Raw genomic sequence first — 24,304 nt, forward strand, 5'->3', positions numbered from 1 at the left:
ACCATCTATATATTGTTATGCACGATTATTCGTTTTATTATTACATATACTTTTGGTGAATATTATGCCTTAAAGGCTTAAATGATTTGCCGTTTGCGAAAAAATTAAAAAAAAAAGAAATTTAGTTTTTATTCTTTTTCTTTAAAACCACGTATCCGATTGACTTGTTCTTTGGATATTTTATAGATATAGATGGTCAACCAGATCTTGTCAGTAAAAAAAGGCGGCAAATTTGAAAAATGTAGTCGCGAAGGGATATTATCGTCTCAGAAAATTTGAATTTCGCGCCTTTTTCTACTGACAAGATTTGCTTGACCATCTATATATTAGGGATACATACATATAAAAAAAATTAACTTCCTGACTATTAATTTTTTTTTGCTACATATGAGTTAGTGACACCTACCATATTTTCATATAATATCCGCATTTTTATACTCTATTATATATATTTTTATCAAACCAGCTTTAGTTATTTTATAATTTATTGATTGGTTTTGCTGTTGTAATTGTAGCACCGCTCACAATCTCTCTGCTTAGCCTTAAGGTTGACTGGTAGAGAATGCCTTATGGCATTAAGTCCGCCTTTTGTACTATAAGGTTTTTCTTTTGTGCAATAAAGATAAAATAAATAATTATTAGTAACAGATATACTTAGGAAAAATCTTACTGCCATCAGAAAGGTACACTCAATATTTGTGATATTCCTATGATAAAGTTCTTACTTAAATATAAAATAATTACAAACCCCGAAACCTGCAGTAATATGTTACACAACGAAGGCAGCAAAGATATCTGACAAGATCTTATGTGTAGCGCCATAAGAGCGTGTCACATATTTTTGCGGCCTCCGAAGAGTAACATATTTATGCAGATGACTGTACTAAAAATCATCAACTTCCGGGTTTTTCCAAGTTTTCCGACATTTCGTCTTAAAACAAATGTAATTTTTATAAATTAAAATACTGCGTAAAAAGTAAAAATTCGGAAAATGGATTAGTTTTGAAATAATATACAGGAACAAATAGAATTTGTCTGATTAATCTAATTATGCATAAAATTTGGTGTTATGGGTAGGCTGCATTGGGCTGCATCCTACACTGGCTACACCACGGCTACACTATGCATTTAAGGGTTAAAAAAATATTTGAATTTAGATTGTGTCATCTACTCTAGTTCCTAGCTTCTAGACATAGTATGCACCTACAGTGTAAAAATATGGGTGTCATACAACTTACTCAAAAATATGTCCCGTAACATAATTCTTAATTCGCTGACATAAGAGCTATGTCGTGACTATGTACTGAGCTATATGACATAAATGCTAGTCGATTTGACTAAAATCATACATTTTTACTACATATCTTGGATAAGTACCTATAGAAAATGAATTTAATTTAATTTCTCCGTTTCTTATCGCGAGGGAGGGATCAACGTGCGGGATGAGCCGCTTCAATTAGCTGAGATTATCCCACACGTGCGGGATTATCATTTATTGCGTGCCCTTCATGTGCGAGCAGTACCTGCGATTTAATACCGTTTTAATACCTACCCTCTCCTCTTACACTGCTCTGTCACTGATTAATAATATCGGAAATTTTACTATATATAGGTGTAATTGTTCTCTTGAAAACAATTGTATTGTAATCGTAACAATTTTGAGAAAAATTTGAACACGTACATTTTGTGGACGCACCTGCTTGGTGTAATAAGGTGTGCTGGTTGGCGATAAATATACCGTAGAAACATTCTGATTTTTTTGATCGCGTTTTGTTTTTTATTCCACAAATTTCCTTTCTATAGTTTCAATTTTGCACTCTAAGTGTTATTTAAATTTTATTTATAGGTACCCAAGTAACATTTTAGTCCTATAATTTTAGTTTTTATCGCTAAAAGCTTGTATAGACGTCGTACTAAGGTTTCAGAGGTGACCACCTGTCGTATAAAAGCGTTTGGCAACACCTTTTTGCTCTATAGGCTTATACAGCTAATATATTCTATAAGCAATTGATGTAAAGGTTTACTTCATCATTTTATAGGGCCGTTATAGGCGTGTACTATAACAGGTTCAAATATAACCACTATAGAGCAATATTACTGTATAATAGTATTTGGAATCACTTTTATGCAACTAATTAGCGCTATTAAGGTTCCCTGCAAGCCACTATAGTTTTGTGTTTTAACAGTGACAAAAAACCCAACTATACAAAGATTTTAGGATATAGTGGCTTTAAAGATCACTGCTATAGTACATAATACTTTAGTAGTTTGCGCTATTAAGGTTCCCTGCAAGCCGCTATAGTTTTGTGTTTTAACAGTGACAAAAACCCAACTATACAACAATTTTAGGATATAGTAGCCTTAGAGATCACTGCTATAGTACATAATACTTTAGTAGTTTGCGCTATTAAGGTTCCCTGCAAGCCGCTGTAGTTTTGTGTTTTAACAGTGACAAAAACCCAACTATACAACGATTTTAGGATATAGTGGCTTTAGAGATCACTGCTATAGAACATATTACTTTAGTAGTTTGCGCTATTAAGGTTCCCTGCAAGCCGCTATAGTTTTGTGTTTTAACAGTGACAAAAACCCAACTTTACAACGATTTTAGGATATAGTGGCTTTAGAGATCACTGCTATAGTATATAATACTTTAGTAGTTTGCGCTATTAAGGTTCCCTGCAAGCCGCTATAGGTTTGTGTTTTAACAGTGACAAAAACCCAACTATACAACAATTTTAGGATATAGTAGCCTTAGAGATCACTGCTATAGTACATAATACTTTAGTAGTCATATGAACACTATTATAGAACTGTTTTTCTCTATAGTAGCGTTTTTGGGACATATATTTATAGATTTAATAAGCGCTTTAGTAGTTTTTAAATCTCTATTATATCTCATAGCTGTAAACGTCACAATGACTCTTTTATATTATAAAACTGTTGTATAGTGGTTTTGTTTTTTCTTTTAAAAGACAACAGCGTTAAAGTTGAGTTTTTATGTCTTTTATAAACCGAGTTAGATACATAAAGGTAGAAAACGACTACTTGTAAATGTTAAATTTGATCTGTAATGGCTACTTATATCTTGCTTATATAAGTTCAGGCCTAAGCCACATAATGTGGTTCCGTACAAAATATTTTTATATTAATGAATTGATAAAAAAGACCCCAGTGATATTAGTGATTGTAGTTCAGATTTATCATCAATTATTTAATACAAGCATAAAATCGTGATGGTTTAGATATTTATCGACATCCATTATTAGCACATTTTTTTACCAATCACACTGAAAAAGAAAACAACAGTAATGACTACATCCAAATTTAAAAAAATCCTATGTTTTTCTAAAGAGTTTGTATGTGCAACTGGGTCACAGCAAAATTCTTTTGGAACCCTAATTTTAATCATGATGGCGGTGAACATTTCGTCGTAAGTTCTATAGTTAGCCTATAAAGCGTCGGATTTACTTCTTGGCTGTATAGTAGTAACTATGGTGAATATCATAATATTGTATTATTATTTTTTTAAACATAAATAAATAGAGGGGGCATTTAAAAATCCTCATTAACCTAATACTATTTTAACGTTAAAACTTCCGTCCCATATACTTTTTGCACTAAGGACCGAATTATTCGACATCTAAATGACGCATATTAATATAAAGTCTTTATTTATCACCATTTTACTTAGTACCGTTTTTGTGAAGTAAACACACAACAAAACCACTCACAACAGTTGATGGAAAACTTGATAGCAAATTGCGTAGTAAAAGAACTATGAATTCTACTATAGTATAAAAAAAGCACTATAATAGAATTTCAAATACTACTATAGTATAAAACAAGCACTATAATGGAATCTCAAATGCGACTATAGTATAAATTAACACTATAATGGCGTTACTGACAACAAATTAGCACAAGAGTCATGCATTACATCACTTTTATAGACCTAAAACGTCACGACTGACACTGCTACAGGTCTACTATATCACTGAATGGCACATAAGATGCGCCATTTCGGCTTTATACAATCTTCTTAGGTCTTTTATAGGACCTTAGGTGGTATTTAGGAAACGTTCTATCGACTACTATAGTACCACAAATTGTTACTTGGGTAGGTATTTTATTGTTCCTACTTGCCAACGAACTTTATTGTGATTAATATTTGTATGTATACCACTCTAAATGTGACTAGTACCTAATGTGTTAATCATTTACTTATGTACAATACTTACTGTAAGGAGTGCCGTTACGATTCAGGTAAGTGCTAGTTACAACTGTCACATATTTATTTTCTTCAGCTTTTTGGACAAGGTACCTGACACTTTATTTTTAAAACCAATTTACGCCCCATTTCCCTATACTACCCAGTCGTTTTCATAATAGACTATATTAATGCGATTTATAATTCATGCGACATAAAATACTTAATTTAAGTATTTTAATTCAATGGTAATAAACGGTCTCCGTAGCCGAGTCGGTAGTGAGTGTAGTGACTACGTGACCAAAGTCCACAAAACGGGTTCTAACCCGGTATTTATTTTCTGTGATAAGCACGAATATTTGTTTCCGAATTAAGGATATTTTGTTTAATTTAATTATTGGTATTCTACTAATGAACTATAAAATAAAAATGATTTAACTATAAGTTACTACCGTCTAGCTAATACCGACAACACAATCCTTAAAAAATGGTATTGAACTTGGTCTAGGTCGATTTGTGTAAGATTGGGACGATACGTTTTTTTACTAAATACTGCAAATAATAAAAAAAACCTGTCACTTGCTTTGAACAAGCAAAAATACTTGCTTAATCGTGAAATAATATTGTGTCGCGTGATAATCTTAACACAAATAGAGCATCGAATGAGCACGGGGGCAGCTAGTATTTGCTGAAGCTGTGGAATCGCACGGCTAATCCTCTCCGGACTCATTCGGTATTTATTCGCATTGACGCTTGTGATGAACATTGCATTTTCAAAGTATTTGCAATAGGTAAGTACAGATGTAGTGCATAATTGTTATCCTTCGTATTTTCACGGAAACGTACAACGCGTCTTGCTATTTCAGTCAGTTCAAGTACAAAAAGTACTGAAGTAGCATCAAATACGATTAACTGACCGTTCAATTTTAACATGTTAATACACGATCACTTCTGAGTAGGTAGGTACTCAGAAGTGATCGTGGTAAAAATATGCTTCTGCCTCCATTATTTGTCAATTTGTTAAATGTGCGACTATGCCTTATCCTAACTACAGAATTAACTGATCAAGATTTTATGCCCCAAGTTATGACTCACAACATAACCCCGTCACCGGATGTCTTAGCTCTTTTCTTTTTATTATAAACAAACTGTTTATATTGTTTTATACAGTAATCTATACGTGTTTAACGACTGTCGTTTTCTTCACAGAAAACAGACGTTAATTCGAGGAAACATATGCGTGAGATGGTGCTACTCGTTTCAAAGTGCCGCAGGCGCGTTTGGGCTATAAACTCAGCATTTGATGTGCGCTCTGCAGCGTGTAATTTAGGACTGCCTGGATAAACAAACAGCTTTATTTAACTTCTAACTTGGCATAATTAAAATGTAGATAATTATTTATTTGGAACGAGTATCGCTTGATGGTTTGATGTTTCAGAATGTTTTATTTACGAGTAAGTATAGGTATGTAGTATATTTATTTGATATAGGATTTTGTAAGGTCCGAGGAGTGAATATGTGAATATGTGAACACTTTCTGCATCACTGAATGGCCAAAACAGGGCTGCAATCTGCATCTTATCCTAAGCGAAACTTATAAGTAGGTCTACGAACTGCTGGGCTATCAGCTATCTATGTTGCAACCGGAGTATGGACATGTCACTAAGTTTAGTACCGAGAGAGCCGGTGCGTGCTATACAATACGCGCCTGGAGAGTGTATACTTTTAATTTTAAATAACATTAGGTATGATTTTTTACCTGATACTTGTACTTAACCTACTTGTAATGCGATTTGCATACGCTGGTTGAAAGACAGACATAATCCACATATTTTTTGGTCCTTCGAACCGAATAATGCGCCTTTATTTGCGCAATAATCTAATACACACATATTAATCTAAGAACTCTAAAATGTTGTACAAATTTATTCGGATTGTACCTACACATTTTAAAGGATCAAATAAGTAATAAGTTACATGAATTGTATCAATTAAAAAAAAAACGAATCTTAATTTAGTCAAGTGTACACTATGCCTGCACCTACCCATTGTAGGTAGGTAATAATTATTACGAGTACCTATATATAAAAGCCAATTGGAAACGTTGATTAACTATTTAATAAAATTTGCTTCTGTAAAAATAAATGTTGGTTTACTAGCTACTATTATGTATTCTATTTTATGCTTTCTTACAAGAAATGTTATGATCTTGTGATTTGATATCGTATCAATTTTATACTAGCATTCAGTGTAATAAGGGACGATACGAAAACCGCAAGAAGCCTCATGCCCACCTCATGGGCACTCACGTGTGAGACGAGCCGGTTTGCGTGTCTTCGGGAAGCCGTATGACTCCTATCCTCCTGCCACTTCATTCACAAAATAATGTCTCGGTTAAGCGTTAGTCTCCGGCAATACTTCACTCGGAGATTCGTAATATCTATCCTTATTCGGAGGTCTGACTTAAATTGGTCATTTTGTGAAAACGTTATCGGTGTATGTTGCGAATAACATCTATATGGTGTTGAGTATAAACAACTTTCTACTTCGGCCCAACTTAAGCCTGTCGCTGAACGTTTTCATACACCCGTAATTATTGAACAAACGTTTTGACTTAGTAATATGAAACCTTCCCGGAAAATTGCGGGTCACTTCTGGATGAGATTAGCTCAGGACCGGGACAAGTGGCGTACTAGAAGAGAGGCCTATGCTCAGCAGTGGGCGATAAAGGGCTGATATGATGATGATGATGAATATGAAACCTACCCTACCCTAACAGTCGCTTTCAATATTTACATTATAGTAAACTTGTCTGATTTAAATACAATTAATACCCGGTCAGCCATTCTGTAGATTATTTTTTATGAGGCCGACCATGACCATGCTGCTTACCAGCTACCTCTGCAGAGACAGAGCATGGATGAGTCACCTCGTCAAATTCCTATGAGAACTGCCCGATTCGAACTTTAAGATCCGTCAATTAATAGATCTAGAAAGGATATGGATTATATAAGTCTTTTCAAACAAAAACGTCACTTTTGACACTGACACATCTAATCCATATCGTTTCTAGATCTATTAATTGACGTATCTTAAAATTCGAACCGGGCCGTACACGTCTAATATACCTCTAAACTTTGTAACATCAAAGTCGGTGCAGAGTTAGCTTAGACGGAATCTATACATATTCGTGGTATTGTGCATACAATACTTATTATCTACTATAACTTCCACCTGATACTGCCAGGAAGTCACATAATACCGACATTTTTGTAAGGATTTCAACAGCAAGATTCATAACAAGTTATTGTCAGCAAGTGCATTTAACGCCGTTTTCTAAGTTATCGCGAGTGCCATCTATCAGTCCCACAATACAGTGGCAATGCACTGGTGAAAGATTTATCACCGTTTGGAGGCTGCGAATGAAGTTGTAACTTAGGTACCTGGTTGGACATTGAGATAAATACAACGAAATGTGAATCGTTTCTTGGTAAAATACAGTTTTAGAATATTTTTATTTACTCTTTTATTTAATTTGTTTTAAGGGGAGCTTGCCTATATTTTTACCCACAGTTTGCCAAAACATTATGTATTTACAAGCCTTACAAACGTTTTGTTTTAAACCGAAAACTGCGCTTGCTGAATGGCATTAAATATCAAATAAATCTTAGATATGAAGTTAGAGTTAGACCAAGGCGGGTCGCTAGTAACTAATAAACTTCATTAGAGTTGGACCAAGAAAAGTCTGCAGACATTTTGATTGCCCATGCAGTGCAAGTGTTATTTATACCTCATAATTTCATAGAAGTTTGACGTTTAAAATAACACTTGCACATACTCACTAGAGGTAATTGTAGGCCTATGCGCAATACGCAAATGGAAATCATTTTCCTATAATGGAATTTAGAGAATTAAATTTTGTAATATTTTTATTAACCGACTTTATTTTAGTAGGTACGTATATGTTAAGATTTACCAAATGAACTTACTTGAATACTTTGTTACCCGGTACATGTAGGACCCAGCGCGATCGCCTTTCCCACGCTCTGTACGCGGATTACACGAAATGCCCTTTTGGTGCTTCGCTCCGACACTGACCTGCGCTTTTTGCGCAAAAAGAATGGCCTGATAAATCACGGGTTCATTGTGCACGGGATCTGGATAGCGTTCGTTTCTGATTTCTCTTGTACACGTCCCGAGTTTTTTGCGGTCGATCGTCAAAGATCATGTCGGCTACCTGCTCAATTTTGACGGTCAAGGTGCCGTCGGTCACAATATAACCTGCGATAGTATCTCATGCGAATGAGACAACTCAGCTACTTCCGCATAAAGTGTCAAATAATCTGCAAAAGATGGAACGATAGTAAAGGATCTTTTTTGGATTGAGTGATATTTCATTCAAAGTTTTTGTCAGTATTTTTTTAAATTATACAATTAAGAAAGCACAGTAAATTCTTAGCCCTACAATAGTTGATCTTAAAACACTGTAAGTTTTGTTTTGTTCGGTTCGAAGGACCAACTACAAAACAAGTGCCTATGACAAAAGCAAGACTGTGACATACGGTAACCTGAGAATTATTCGTTTCGTATGCTTTTAACCAGACACAGATTAACGTGGGCCATACTGTTTACAAGTATACAAGTTTCTGGATTCTGATATATGTAGACGACTTATTTTTTCCAAGTGGCCAGTCCAGGAATTTTCAGTATGACCTAAGTAGGTATTAGGTACCCATTGGTCTAGAAAGATGTAACAAATACGGTAAACTTAGTTTTAGATAAAATTACAATACCCTTATAGGGTGTCATATTGTGAAACATTATTAGTTAAGAACATCTGTATGAACACCAATATGAAAGCAAACATATTATTATTATATAAATAAAAAAGTACCTATATACCACGCAACATGTATGTAAGTATAATTAGCAAGGTAAAGCCCTACAAATTACCATTAGTTTCAGTTAATTCTGATCACAGGTATCATGCTCAACGAGGCTTTGTGCATTAGAGCAAAAAAGTTAGGGGTGGTGATCCCTTTCGTGTTGCGCGCGCTAGTCAAATTAAATGCAATTAGGCATCGCATGTCCTGACTGCGCCGGCGCAGGGGTCGCCAAATACGATCCAATAAAGTAAAAGTAATTGTCGGACCATTGCATGTGTCTGTTATCTGTTACCAGAGCTTTTACAAACCTGGATAAATGGAATCTTTAAAATAATAGAATCCACAACTTTCATTTGCCAGCGTCCTAAATATTAAATTATTCAAAACATATTGTACTTTCTGAGCGTTGAATGGGTTCACTGAAAAGTATTCTAAACATTTTCCGTTATTTAAGAGGATAGGCCACGGCCGCTTCTCCATACTAACGTAGTTTTAACATTATTAAAAATATTTTGATACAGTTTGTATAAATTTTACTTTTTTATTTGTGTAAAAATTAGAAGCGAAAAGCAGATTTCATACTAATTTTTAAATGATCCTAACTCTTAAAATAAATACCTAAAAAGTCGAAAAATATTAAACAGCTGATGTAGTTGATATACGATTTCGGGGTTGGTCCCATAGTAAAAGTTGCTCAGTATAATGCCAAAACCACCCTGGCAATGGGAATGCAGTTATTTTTTAGCCACCCTGTATACCAAGTAAAGTCAGCATCAAAAGTTGAGAATGAAACATCGCACTAAAAGTATCTACCTTTCACGAATACCTACTTTTACAGTTCGCATTCAAAAGTATCTGCCACAACACAATCTTATTGTTCTACAGACATTTTTATTATGCTAAGTAGTTGAAAATGATAGAGAGATGTTAGATAGGTATTTTTGACGCTTAATCTGATATGCTACTTTTTTTAGTCGCATAGGGCAAAATAAGCTCAGTTTTTGAATTATTTTAAATTTATCGCAGTTCCACTTAACCGGGATTCAAATATTTGTAATAATAACACAGACGTGATAGTTTTGTGTGTCGGGTTGGTCGCACGCGCCGCACCTGTGCCGCCGACCCGCTCCGCCCTCGCTCATTATACGCAATTTAGCCGCCACGGAAATGTTCACATTCATGCTCGTTGAACCTCATAGTTGATTGCTTGCACTAAATGCTGTTGTAAAATTAACGGCCGCCGTCAAGCATCAAACGCCTGTGAGGTTCTATTCAGACTCAGCTAGAGGACCTCGCGACTTTGATAAACATTAATTAGTAACTTGATATCGATTACAACGTGATAGCCACGTCAAATTAAGTCGAATTTGGGCAATCTGCGGAAATAATTCGTGTAGTTTTGAAAATTGGTACAGGTATACCTTGTGGTGTCCAGATAAACATACTAAAAGTCCTCGAGGGTAGGGGGTGTGCTGAGGGTGTAGGGGGGGTTGAAGGTACCTTTTTTCATATTTTTGCTCATATCTCGAATATCTGTACGAATAGCATTATAATTACTTCGGACAAAAGTTTTAACATTAAATTTGCTACAAATTTAGTTATGTTTATTTTTACTTTGCGATCAATACTTTAGGAGCTACAGGCTATTAAAGTTAAATAAGAGATAAAAAATAGACGGTTTAAGAAAACGTTGTTTTTTCGTAATTGTTCATCATAAATAAAAAAATTAGTTTAGAATAAGCAAGCTAAGCGACCTGCTGATAAAATATAAAAAAACCGGCCAAGAGCATGTCGGGCCATGCTCAGTGTAGGGTTTCGTAGTTACCCGCTTGTCAAAATAGACTATTTGCAAAAACTCAAAAACTGCTACACCGATTAGGTTCGCTATATTTTTCCTTGAAAGTCTTTACTAAGCTTTACTTTTACGATTTTTTTCATATTTTTTGGACCCATGGTTCAAGTGTTAGGGGAACTAAAGTGGAAAACACAACTTTTTTTCTTTCAGATCGATTATTTTTGAAAATATTAAGTTTATCAAAAAATGGTCCTTAAAGACCCTTATTCATTTTAAAAGACCTATCCAACGACACCCCACACTATAGGGTTGACGCGAAAAAAAATTTCATCCCCACTTTAATGTAGGGGAGCCACCCTAAAAAAATATTTTTTCTAGTTTATATTTTACGACTTTGTCAGCCAACTGATTTATATATTCGTGTCAAATTTAATCATAAAAACTAGAAAAAATATTTTTTTATGGTGGCTGCCCTACATTAAAGTGGGGATGAAATTTTTTTTCGCTTCCACCCTATAGTGTGGGGTGTCGTTGGATAGGTCTTTTAAAACGAATAAGGGTGAAAACATAGCTTAGTAAAGACTTTCAAGGAAAAATATAGCGATCCTAATCGGTATAGCTGTTTTTGAGTTTTGGCAAATAGTCAATTTTGACAGACGGGTAACTACGGAACCCTACACTGAGCATGGCCCGACATGCTCATGGCCTGTTTTTTTATATTTTATCAGCAGGTCGCTTAGCTTGCTTATTCTAAACTAAATTTTTTATTTATGATGAATAATTACAAAAAGACGACGTTTTCTTAAATCGTCTATTTTTTATCTCTTATTTAACTTTAACAGCCTACAGCTCCTAAAGTATTGATTGTAGAGTAAAAATAAACGTAACCAAATTTGTAGTAAATTTTATGTTAAAACTTTTATCCGAAGTAATTATAGTGCTATTCGTACAGATATTCGATATATGAGCAAAAATATGAAAAAAGGTACCTTCAACCCCCCCCCCCGTACACCCTCAGCACACCCCCTACCCTCGAGGACTTTTAGTATGTTTATCTGGACACCACAAGGTATACCTGTACCAATTTTCAAAACTACACGAATTATTTCCGCAGATTTTTCTAATTTGCTTAGGCTATGAGTCATGGCAGAAATGTTGATCTTGGGAGCAAGCTCACTGTCAAGAGGATTAAATTTTCTCATAGATAGAAATTTAATGCTGTCTTCCCAAACAATCAATCCGGCTTGAACTGGAGAGCTGTTGTGCGTGATGGTAGCGACGAAGCGCTGGACTTGGTCACATATATTTTTACCACAACTACTCGTAAAGGCTCTCTTTCTTCAAATACCGATGAGAAAGTTGCATTTTATCCACTAGAGTGGCAAAGTAATTTCTTTTTGAGTTGTTTCCTCATGCTGGCTGGTAGAAATGGCTTTTAAGTGATGATTTTGAATGTTAAATATTTAATACCATTCATTTGAATTAGATTTTTAATATTTTACAGATATCACTCGCGTTGCTGTAGTAAAATTTTTGTCTAGTACTGGGTAGCAAAGTTTGTTTAACCCTCATTCCTTGACGCCCTCGCAACGCTCATGACTCCACTTTTCGACACGTCGGATGCTTTATAAATAACAGTTTGCAAAAAGTACCTACGGTTAATCAATGTCGAATAAAAATACAATTTTAAAATATCATTAGGTTTTATTTACATTACTATCACAAAAATTGTATTAAAGTTTTTCTTTGTATTAGGTAATACAATTCCCTTAAAAATAAATAACATAATATAACACAAAGTAAACAAGAACAGATACTTTGATTTAATTAAGTAAGTAGCAAAAGTATACAATAGTAGACAATATTTAGTTTAACCAAAGTACATACATGTTATTATATCAATTTAAAAATAATGAGTAGGTAGCTATAATGTATTTACTTAATGATTTGAAGATGTTCAAGACGTACTATATTTATAGTTACCGTATAGTTTTCTGCAGTAAGTAACTATGGTGGAATTTTCATACTATTGACATCACAAACATTTGTTTTCTACTGTCGTATTAACTTATAATCTAACATTGCAGATTTGAAACTAAGCTTGACCCACGAAATGTCATAATTCATTTCTTCTATATCCAAGTTACTATTTGGAGCGGAATCTATACATAAAAGGTACATATTTGTTTTTTTTTGCCGTCATTTGCGTTGCTGTATTATACTCGGTACTATATTTCCTTACGAAAATTAAACTAAATTCCTTATCAATAGGTCAACACAACAAATGAAAGTGTATTGGTGACTGAAACGAATACGTAGATCGCTATTAGTAAGTAATCTAATTCAATTTGAGTACTTGAGCTAGGTGTTATCGTACGGCATTTGTTAATTCTTAAATAATTAAATGTAATACTCTTATTACGTGACTCACAGTCAGACTTTTGGTGCTACGTTTACAAAAACGAGAATATTATTTTAGCAAGCAGATTATTTTATAGTTTCATCATTAATGTTAAGAAGAGAGGACGCAATTTGGTGATCTTGATAGTTTTCGCTACTAGTATATGTCCAACGTTCAAAAGCTACATACATACAACAAAATTGTACGGTATGTATATTCTCGGCTTTTTGGTTTACGAGATGAGAGCTCCCTGAGACTTCATGTGAATAGGGTGCGAGGGGTGCGGGTGGGGGTGCGCGACGTGCGCTGCGTGCGGCGGCGCGCGCGCCTGATGGCATCGCTGCGCGTGCGCGTGCGAGTGCGCGCGCAGGTCGTCACCGTGCTCGCGGTATACGCGCTGCTTATCCTCGAAGTCCCGCAGCCGCTGGTTGTACCGCTCGATCTGGTCGCGCAGCGCTGCATCCTCAATGGCCGCTCGCTCTTCGTCCAACTCCAGGCACCCGACCCCGTCTAGCCGCTCTAAGTCAATCCAACCTCGCCATCTTACGCACACGCCATTCATTATGAACTTGGACACTATGTGGGCCTGTCGACAAAAAAACATAATAAATTACTGCCTTAAACTCCGAAACAAAAAAATTGGATTGCGCAAAAAATGGACGCTGTTGGTGGCGTAGCAGAACTGCCGAGAGAAGGAAAGTTTTTATAAGTCACATCATGTGTCACCGATTTCTATGAGTAGAAAAATGACTAATTTTTGATTAGTTATTATTGTGTTCCGGCTAGAATATTTTGTTTTATCAATTTAATCTTTATTAAACATGTAAATATTTAAGTGTACTTAGGTACCTATAATAATTTTTTCATATATGCATAGATATACACGGCTATAATACTTATACGTATATATCGTTTCTTACAAAATTCATCTGAATAAGTATTAGTTACGTATTAATATTAACTTATTGATTTTTAATAATAGATTTTTAAATGAGTACAGAATACCCGATTATACCCGACCCGAGACAAAGTAACGTTTAAACCTACTTACGTAAAAAAGGAGTTAATATGTTAAAAACTTTAAAAGCCATACGGCAAGCGACAAACTATGCTTTGTCAAACAAGAATGGTTTAAAAATTAAAAGAATGAGCATAATTATCGAAATTGCATCCTTGGCGAGTATCTGCCACAATAACAGTTTCAAATTGAAGGTTTGTTGGCACCGGATGCGGAACAAAGAGCACGCGATCGGATCCTTCGCTTGCCTTCTGTTGTTTGGCCATTTTTACTCAAACGTATGTTGCTGAACATACAACGCATTATTGTTTGGATTCCAATAACTTCGGAATACTGCCGTGCATGTATTTATGTGGTGGTAACAGTAGGGATCATTGAAATACAGATTTTCGTCGTTTTTATCATTGTAATAAGTATTTGTGTATTTATATTTTCAGGAAAAATGCTTTAGACTAATGTAAATATGTACTTAAAACTTATACCTGCTTGTATCATATTTTATTTATGATTATTAGTTTTTTTTGCACTGCACGGCCCCAAGATACAGGCTCAGCCTAGTTTAGGGTCCATCAGACGTCCAAATATGTATACTGATGTGGTTGCCAAATAAACATTTTTATTTTATTTAGAATCTTTATTACATATATTTAGTACTAGTATTTTTTTATTTAAAAAAATAGTTAGGTAGAAACTAACTGCCGTCATACATACGTACTGAATAGGTACCTATTCATTTTTTAGGAAAACGAATGAAAATACAATAACGCTATACGTGCTCTTTATATGCACCTATAAATTTTGAAAAGAAAAACATGCAATTTGCCTTTATCCAGACATTAATGTACTTGCTTTACTAGGCTTTCATTCAAATAAAAGGTTCCTAAATTTGGCAGTAACAGAAGCCAATTTTTTTTTCAAACTACATATGTATTTTATTAGTGTAATCAATAGAGTTTAATTAGTTATATTTCATTTTATTTAAATGTTTTGTAACCTACCTACTTATTTAATTTAAGTATGGCATGTAATAATAAAATGTGATGTGAAAGATACTCACTATGTCAGATCACGTACCTAAATAAAAATAAAAAAACAAGTATGTAGTATTTTATTGCAACCAGTATTACCTATTCACTTTGCATCATAATTAAATTAGCTTGTACAAAGAGGGTAGGAAGAAAAGTGGGAGTGCAGGCAGCCATGTTGGAACGGGCGGAGCGGCGCGCGCCGCCGCGACGCTCTCCAATGGCAACTAATGTTTTCCCTTTATCGATTTTAGGTGAATTATTTTCCCTCCTGCCTCGAGGGAATATTCGAGATATTCAGCAGTCCCCGGTTACATTTTCATTCCTTTTCAAGGATATTGTTGCTGACTCGCTGTATTTCTTACAGTTAGGTTAGACTGTTGCAGTTTTCATAACAAAAAATAATTATTCGTTCGTAGATGTTTTGTAAAAAAAAAGACTACACATTTTCTTTCTTTCGATTCAGAATTCTAGAAACTGTAGAAATATAAGCCTCTAAGGCCTGCTTACAGGATATAATTATTTATTAGAAAGACGCAGTAAATAACAAAATTCCGTTAATTTGCGTTTTTCATTTAAATTATTAAGGTTACGAATTCTTTCCGATTGCGACGCGACTGCAGCAGCGGGAAATGACTGGGTATGTCACTATCAACTTTCTTGACAAATTGGGCTGCAGTTATTGCTGCATTGCTGTCGTAATTAAGGCGCCGTAAGTTCAGGTTTTTCCCTTGGTACTGCGAGGCATATTAGTATAATTTACTTATTCAATTAGTTTAGATGTACCCAGACTTGTAACCGGTGTTAAACGGGTTAGTGGGACGGTATTATGTGCAAATACTTTTTTAAATTTAATTTATTTTCCATCAAGATAATAGTTAAGTATCTCAAACCGGGATTTATTCCAAAAGGTATTAATAACATTAATGGCAACCATGTCGAGTAGGTATGTTTATTATGTACTTACCTACTTAGATCAATTCTAAGCACATGGATGGCCATTAATAAAATATCGTTTTATAATACGGGCTCATGTGCGCATCGAAGCGCGCAGTTAAATGAACCAAATGTAAATAAATATACGTAAGTTAAGTATTCATACAAAAGCACAGCGGGTGTCTGGCGCGACGAGAGCGCCGAAGGGGCTAAATTCAATAAAGGAGGCACCATATGGATCGCTGCCGGCTAAAATTGAGATATAGTGTAATATACAGTACGTAGCTACAATTACTAACGTACATATTTCAAACACGGACTGGATATTTATCCGCTTGACTGTATTTATTAATAATCCGTTGATATTCTCGCTTATTTAACTATTTGGCTCGCACAGCAAGAGGAAAGACTCGTTGTATATTCAACAATTTTCCTTATCGTTATTAAAATATTTAACGTAGAAATACAATATACAGTACACGTACAATACTACAGTACAGTGTCTAAATACCCGTGTGTCGACTTCAAAACTAATTGGACCGACAGGACGATACGAGTGCCATGAATAGTTTCCTCATAGGTATTTAAGTAGGTAGGTCTTTCAGATTTTAAACAGAATTTAACTAATGCAATTTGAAGAAAACACAATAGGTTGGATGGATAAGCATTTTATAAAATTAGCAGGCAACATACCTATTTATCCGCCTATACATTTTTAAAGTGTAATTTTTTAAGGTTTAGAGACGTGCTAAGCTGTTTACAATCAGGGAGATAAGTCAGTTAGCTAAGTTGTTAAAAAAAGGAGTTCGCCTACGCCAAGTCTAGCTAGTATCACAAAGCCATTGTCAGCGTTACTCTAATTGTGTGGATTAAAAAAGAAGTTGTATTTAAAAATTTAGTTCTATGTTTAGGTAACCTAACCGTTATCAAAAACCCTTTACAAATTCGTAGCTTTTTTTGATGCTCTTGAACAATATTTAATTAACAAAAAAGTAATTTTTTTTCTTCGTAACTCCGGCGTATATCTTATAGGACTATGGCTCTATAATTATGTTGATACGCGAAATGTATGCGTCAACATTATTCACAGCACATCAGACTAATCGCCACATAGTGGACGACTTACATAGTGGACGACTTTCGAGTAGTCGACCTTAATTGTACCAGATGAACTCTGAGCGTGACCAACACGTTATCTGCGGTGTTACGGCTTTATTTCTTTCATTAGGAGTTTGAAAGGAATTTATGTCTTAATTTGGTTTATGAAAATGCAGGCCGGAAGAGCCACTGATGCTGGACCGGTGAAAAATGATGCCATTAGTTTAATACAGCCCGCTATAGGATGAATCACTATAAAACGTGATTCTCACTTGATTACCTAAATCAGGAATATGAATCAGAATAAGGATTACGTTATATTATTTTTTTATGATTGATGTTAATTTACTTACCTAATTTTGGGTTTGTAGACGATTATTAAATAAATATCTAGTATAAGTAACCTTGTCACCAAAGTTATTTTATCACTACCTACAAATTATTTTTTCTCTTTTTTGTAACGTTACGGTACTAACGTTAATGACGTAGATCAAGATACACGCTCTGCGATTTAAATAAAAATGAATATAAAATAAAGCTTCAGTGACTAATTTCTTAACACATTCAATACCACTAAGTGCTACGGGTTACGCTCGTAGCGCGTAGCCACGGTTTCGTCGTATGTAGCGCGTAGTCGCTACGAACAGTGTACCCGACAGTCGGGTTCTTGGTGTTGAATGTGTTAATATATAATGCAAGTACCAACTAAAAAAATGCAAGTACCTACTAAGGCGTGGTCTTATTTTTGTTTTCACCTGATAAACCATTTGAATTTCATTATATTTTATAAAACCATAAATCATATTGAAATATGAAATATTATTTTATGTGATCTACCTGATGATCCTTAACAAGGTACTATCACAACTATTGCAAGTTGATATTTAATGTGTCTCTCAAAAATTGTTCGCTTGAAGTCTGCAAAAAATCAGAACTCTTACCGGATTTGACGCAAACTCTAAATGTATAAAGTTTCTGTATTACCATTAGGGGAATTGTGTTTTCTAATAAACCAATTAATTTCTGTATACATAAATAAATATATATAATAAAGTATATTAATATTGTTGTCCAACTAGTTTCACAACTTTTGGTCTTTGTCACATAGTTTAGTTTCATAGTATTACGCAGTACCATTTCGTGAGTTTCGGCCCGGCCGAAAGCTTCGGCTGTTTTTTGGCCGAAACCGAAACAGAATTTTCAGTCAGTTTATTTATTACCTACTACCAGGGTTGGGCAGTATTTCAATTACATGTATTTGAAATACGTATTTGATATACATTTTAGTATTTTGTATTTGTATTTCAAATACTACCTGGAAACGTATTTTGTATTTGGTATTTCAAATACTGCACTCACATGTATTTTGTATTTTGTATTTCAAATACTTCAAGCTTAAAAATACATTTCTACAAAGTACATTTTATTAAATTCTATGATCCTAAAATCGAACGTTTTTTTTAATATAATGTACGACTTGTACGAGGGCAAATAGGTACAATGCGCGAGCTATTCTGCGCGGTTTTTTCGTCAACAGCCAGGGGATAGAGTCATTGCAGTAGTTTCCGTCCATGCTCTAGTTTTCGACCACTTGACAGATTAGCAAATAATATATTTCATTTTTAATTTACTATTTGCAGCAATGTAGGTTTATATTCAAATTTCGTCAAGTGGACGAAAACTAGAGCTGAACGAAAACAAGCGCAATGACCCTATAAGTTTTTGGGAAAGGATATTCGTTAAAAAAACTAAATGTTTAAACAAAAAAAATGAAAAGTATTTTGTATTTTGTATTTGAAATACATTATTTTAAACACTGTAATTTTTATTTTGTATTTCAAATACCAGTCACCAAAGTAGTTTGTATTTGGTATTTCAAATACTTTTAAAAATGTATTTTGTAATTTGTATTGGAAATACGTGGAAGCCAGTATTTTGCCCAACCCTGCCTACTACTACTACTACTACTTAAACACTTAACACGTGCTTAACATTTACCTTCTAATACCTAAGTCATTAATACATAGTAAGATAGATTACAGCACAGCATATATTCTATTGATTTTATGGCAAAGTATGAGATCACATATACTTACATATTTATAAGTTATTTAATAAGGTAAAAAAATAAAACTAGAGTGTTAATAAATGTTTATCCCGTATCCCGTCACCACACGGGATTGTTATGCCATTTAGGGTTCTTGATAATTGGAAATTCTATAGCGTAAGTATTGAACAACCAATTTAGTTAGGACCCTACGCACGTGCATGTTACCACTAATTAGAATGATAAATTTTCATAGCTAGGTACAACTTTAGCTATTTAGAATCGGTTTTCGTAGTTTAGCTTTAGCCTCGCACATCTCTGGAACATAATCAGCCTTTAGGCACAGAATAAATAATAGTACTAGGTACAGAAGACTCACTCTCTAACAAAACGCGTCTGTGACGATCAGCACAGATATGGCCGCTAGGTGGCGACAGCGCCACGCGCGGCTTATGGCAAACCCCAAAATTGGGGCCGAACGGATGTACTTTTAGCTACCTGTAGCAAAGCGACGAAATCGCGGAGTGAGCCACGCCTGCTTTAGGCTAGTAGTAATTTTTGACAATGTATTAAATCGAGTCCTCACCTTGCCGTTCTCCTTCTGAAAGTCGCAGCCTCTGTTGTTGTAAGGTGAGTGGTCGAATACCAGCTGCAGGTTGGTGCCGGTGGCGGTGAAGGCGATCTCGGTGTGGCCCTCGCGACACCCGCTGGTGAACCGCATTTGGCGCTCTTCTGGCGGCCTGTCGCGGTAGCCCGTGTATCGTACCTGAAACAAAAGTAAGTTGTTAGTAGCTTATGGACTGGAGGCCTAGAAAGTAATTAAGTGTCATGAAACGGTTATGGATAGTTGGATACCTATGATTTGTCATCAAGCGTCAACAGACATTTCTTCAACCTGAAATTACTATCTGAAAAGACCACCATGATTTAATTTTGGAAAAATACGAGTATATTCATTTAAGAGTCACGTCGATTCCTCTTGGATCCCTTGCTAATTATCAAATCTCACAAACAACGGTAGCTTACAGAGGGCTCAAGCGTTAAAATCATTAGTAGTAGTAGTAAACACTTTATTGCACAAAACAAGTACATAACACAGAGAGAATACAGTAAATGTGTACAAAGGCGAACTTATCCCGTTAAGGCATCTCTTCCAGCTAACCTTTAAGTAACTGAGAGATACATATGAAATGGTAGTCAAACTAAGATAAAATGTACATGACGGCGAGACGTAAAAGAAGTAGCTAACCCTAGAAATATAACTAAATACGATGCGATGAATTAGGTGCAAAGGCATATACATATATAGATATACGAAACAATTACATGTCCATAAAAATATTAATACATACTTATAAATAAATATATATATAATATAAATACATACAAATATATTAATATATATAACCGCACAATCCTACCTATGTGTCCTTCAATTGACATTAATGTTATTGCCATAACCTCTTTAATTTTGCCTTCAGCGAGGCTGCATATACAGACTGACACTGCCTTAGCGGGGATGGCAACGCGTTCCATAGCTTCACAGAGTGTATCGTGAATGACTTATTGTGTAAGACCGGTGTTTGTGGGGAGGAATAGCGAGCGAAAGATCCGCACTAGATCACTTCATCATTTTATACAAATACTCTTATATTCTAAAATTTAGTCTGTAGAAATCGATTTCATTTAAATTTTATTAGGATTTTATTTAGAAAATTGTGACATTGACAAATATTGACGTTTCTAATTCCATAATCATTCGGCATTGTACATATAATTTTAGTTTTGATTTAGTCCAATTTTATTTTATTGTATTTATTGCAGTTAATGCATGATAGATATTAAGTAATGTAATGCCAATTAGCACGTAAGGTTTATCTGTAAGTGCTAATTGATTGAAGTGAATAAGGTCCAGGGTCGCGACGTCCCCATAGCCCAGAAGAGGAAGCAAAAGAGAGCGGGCAAGGATGACCTTCGTACGAAGTGGGAGAAAATTTTGTAGGCGCCGCAGAGAGTGCAGTGAAGCGAAAAGTCTTTTGCTGACCTCGGTAACGTGAGCTGACCAGGAAAGAGTCTGATCCATGATACTGCCTAAATTCTTGACAGTAGAGGAATGTGAGTTCCATCAAAAAAATTATAGGCATTATCTGGCCAGCCAGCTTGGAGATGAAATAAGCGCTACCAACCATAATTGCCTGCGACTTCTTAGCATTAACCTTCAGGCCAAACGATTCCGCCCAGTCACGAATAGAAGTCAATCATTACTTACTATTCCTAACCGGTAAACAAATTGAATGACTAAACATCCTACTAAAATAATAAAATCCGGTGAGTACAGTGTGTTTAATTAATTTAATTATACATTAAACAAATGGAGGAAAAATGAACAACAATGTGAATTGGCTAAGTGTAAGTACGAGTATACTTATATTCGCTTTGGTCTTACTTCGCAATATTGTTAGGTACTACCTAAGTACCTATTAGGTAGGTACCTATCCCGGCATTCGCACTACATATTTCCCCTCTGCCTAGGTACAAGATCAACTGATCTAGCGCGGGTAATAAAACTAGTTGCACTCGGATTTTCAACTAGACTGAGTCGAGGCGCTCGCGTGAACACAGCAGCAGAAAAATGCCTTATTGCTCGGTTTTTTGTTATAAAAAGAGGTCGGGGACATCAAAGTTACAAAAAGAAGGTGTTACATTTCACATGTAATATTTTTTTTACATATCATACGTTTAATTACATTTAAACACAATTATTATATTTTAGTCTCGTGTAATTGTTGTATGTATCGATTTTGCTCGCCCAGTACAAATTGCGGATCGGTCGAGCGTCAAATCCGACTTCTCATCTCTCAGAATACAATAAAATACTTCGACGAAAATGTGTTAGTGGGCGTGTTGTGACACTTGTGACTCGTCCGTACACAAAAAGAGATTGAGGTTTGCAAGATTTGTCTTTGACGTGTGTCATTTTCTATGTATTTGTGTCGTCATTAAGGCAGGGACACACTTATCCCACGTACGCAACGTTATGCAATGCATTATGACATCTGAACCCTGAAATATTTATGCTTAGAAACATACTTGTCATGCGTTGCGTTGCGTATGACAAGTATGTTTCTAAGCGTACAAATTTCAGGGTTCAGATGTCATAATGCATTGCATACGTTGCGTACGTGGGATAAGTGTGTCCCCCGCCTTACAGATTGGATTTTGTATGTAAGTGTGTGAGAAGTGCGACTGTGTGCACCTTTCCCCCCGCAAAAAATGGCAGAAAGATTTGTACGGTAAGATATCGCTTGGGCCCCTCCCTTCCGACGTGTCGGAAGCCGGAGTTGCTCGAAGAGCTACCCCCATTATTTTATCCAGTGAAAATTATATCTATGTTCGATCGGATGGGTTTACTTACTTATGCAAATAACATACGTGGGTACTAAACACGGAAACAACAACTAATCAATCAAAATAAATCAATAAAAAAGTGATTTCTAAGATCCGTTAGTTTAATATGTTATGCTATTTCGAGTCTAAGTAGTGGTAGTGTTGAAATGATTGAACCCGGATTTAATAGACAAATAAACGTGGTTCTTAATATAATTTCAAATTAGTATGCTAAGTTGCTAACTAATAGATCATTAATTGTATTTTAATAGTTGCGTGTCTCGCGCAAGTGGAGACTTCGCGAATAGACGTCATTAAGATGTAAGATTTTATTAAGTTACAAACCAGGTAGGTACTAGGTAGACACTAACTAGAGATTTTGGTTTCGACCAAAAAAAAACATAGTTTGCTGAACAAGTAACCCATTTTGCATGAAGCCGATTCTAACGACGACTCCTAAACTTTATAAGGTCAAATGACAATGATCGCAGAGCTCGGTCGCCTTCCACCCGCTGTCCATCATTACAACCAGCCAGCTTTATATTGCATTATAAGTTATATATGGGTAGGTACGTAAGTACATCGACATATGCAAAGTTTCAGCGCACTTGGAAACCGGATAGTGGATAAAATTTGCAAGATTTAATTACAGTCACCAGATTTTCTATGATATAGGTAATTATAATTTTATAGAAACGAAGGTAGTTGTAGAATACCATGCGCCAGTCATACAAATAATGATATCACAAGGGATAGAGGATATTTGATTACAAATTATAATAAGCCTGTCTACAACGAATTATATTAATGGTACCAAATTAACTGGTAATAAATTATTCATTCTATAAGTAAATATCGAACATGTGTGAGTACCTACTCGCAGTTTTTTTAATGGTCAAAATTTTAAATACACATCTGAATATTAAATAACATAGATACCTCGGTCTCTCTGCTCAGCCTTTTAAAGAGATCATCGGATTCGAATTTCGCCTTCTGATCGGGAACCACTCGCGGCATCTTGAAGATGAATCTGGGTTTCGGCTGTTCGTAAAGTCCAATAGAGTCAAAGGGTAACATGCCAGCCAGGGCCGAAGGGTCGCTCATGGCGTGCATAACACCAATCGATCACACGGGCACCCAGCCTACCATCACTTTCCTGCTACACTGCACTGACTCAACAAACGATGATTCAAGTTATACTAAGAAACGTCAAAATGTAGTACGAGTCGGCGGTTCAGCGCGTGACTGTGGAATGAATGAACGCTCGTTGCGCGCATTGCTCGGCCCGCACCAGGGCGGAGTCGCCGCCTGGAGGGGAGGCCGGGGCCCAATGAGCAGGCCCAGAAGCGCCGCCCGACGCCTCTACGCGCGCTTTCGGGAGCTTTCGAGCGAAAAGAGGGTTTTCCCCCCTCGACATGTTTCAAAATAAATACTGTAAACGACAAGGCACATGAATGTATAATGATGGTATTATCCTCTTTCGACGTTTCGAGTGTTTTAT

At 35.5% G+C, this 24,304-nt stretch overlaps 1 protein-coding gene across 1 annotated transcript; it reads right to left on the reverse strand.

Moving 5' to 3' along the window:
* Positions 1 to 12,575: 12,575 nt before the first annotated feature.
* On the reverse strand, positions 12,576 to 24,066 carry LOC134790805 (protein big brother-like). Its single transcript, XM_063761762.1, has 3 exons — positions 23,743 to 24,066; positions 20,003 to 20,182; positions 12,576 to 13,878 (listed from the first exon to the last, which is right to left on the reverse strand). Exons 1-3 carry the CDS (start codon positions 23,914 to 23,916, stop codon positions 13,525 to 13,527), a joined length of 708 nt encoding a protein of 235 aa, XP_063617832.1. The 5' UTR covers positions 23,917 to 24,066; the 3' UTR covers positions 12,576 to 13,524.
* Positions 24,067 to 24,304: the final 238 nt, after the last annotated feature.

The sequence above is a fragment of the Cydia splendana genome, chromosome 5, assembly GCF_910591565.1.
Source record: "Cydia splendana chromosome 5, ilCydSple1.2, whole genome shotgun sequence".
NCBI lineage: Eukaryota > Metazoa > Arthropoda > Insecta > Lepidoptera > Tortricidae > Cydia > Cydia splendana.

Coding starts and splice junctions, on each gene's coding strand:
- LOC134790805 (XM_063761762.1), bottom strand. CDS start 23,916: ATGCACGCCATGAGCGACCCTTCGGCCCTGGCTGGCATGTTACCCTTT. Junction 20,183..23,742: donor GGCTGAGCAGAGAGACCGAG/GTATCTATGTTA, acceptor CTTTTGTTTCAG/GTACGATACACGGGCTACCG. Junction 13,879..20,002: donor TTCAGAAGGAGAACGGCAAG/GTGAGGACTCGA, acceptor TTTTGTCGACAG/GCCCACATAGTGTCCAAGTT.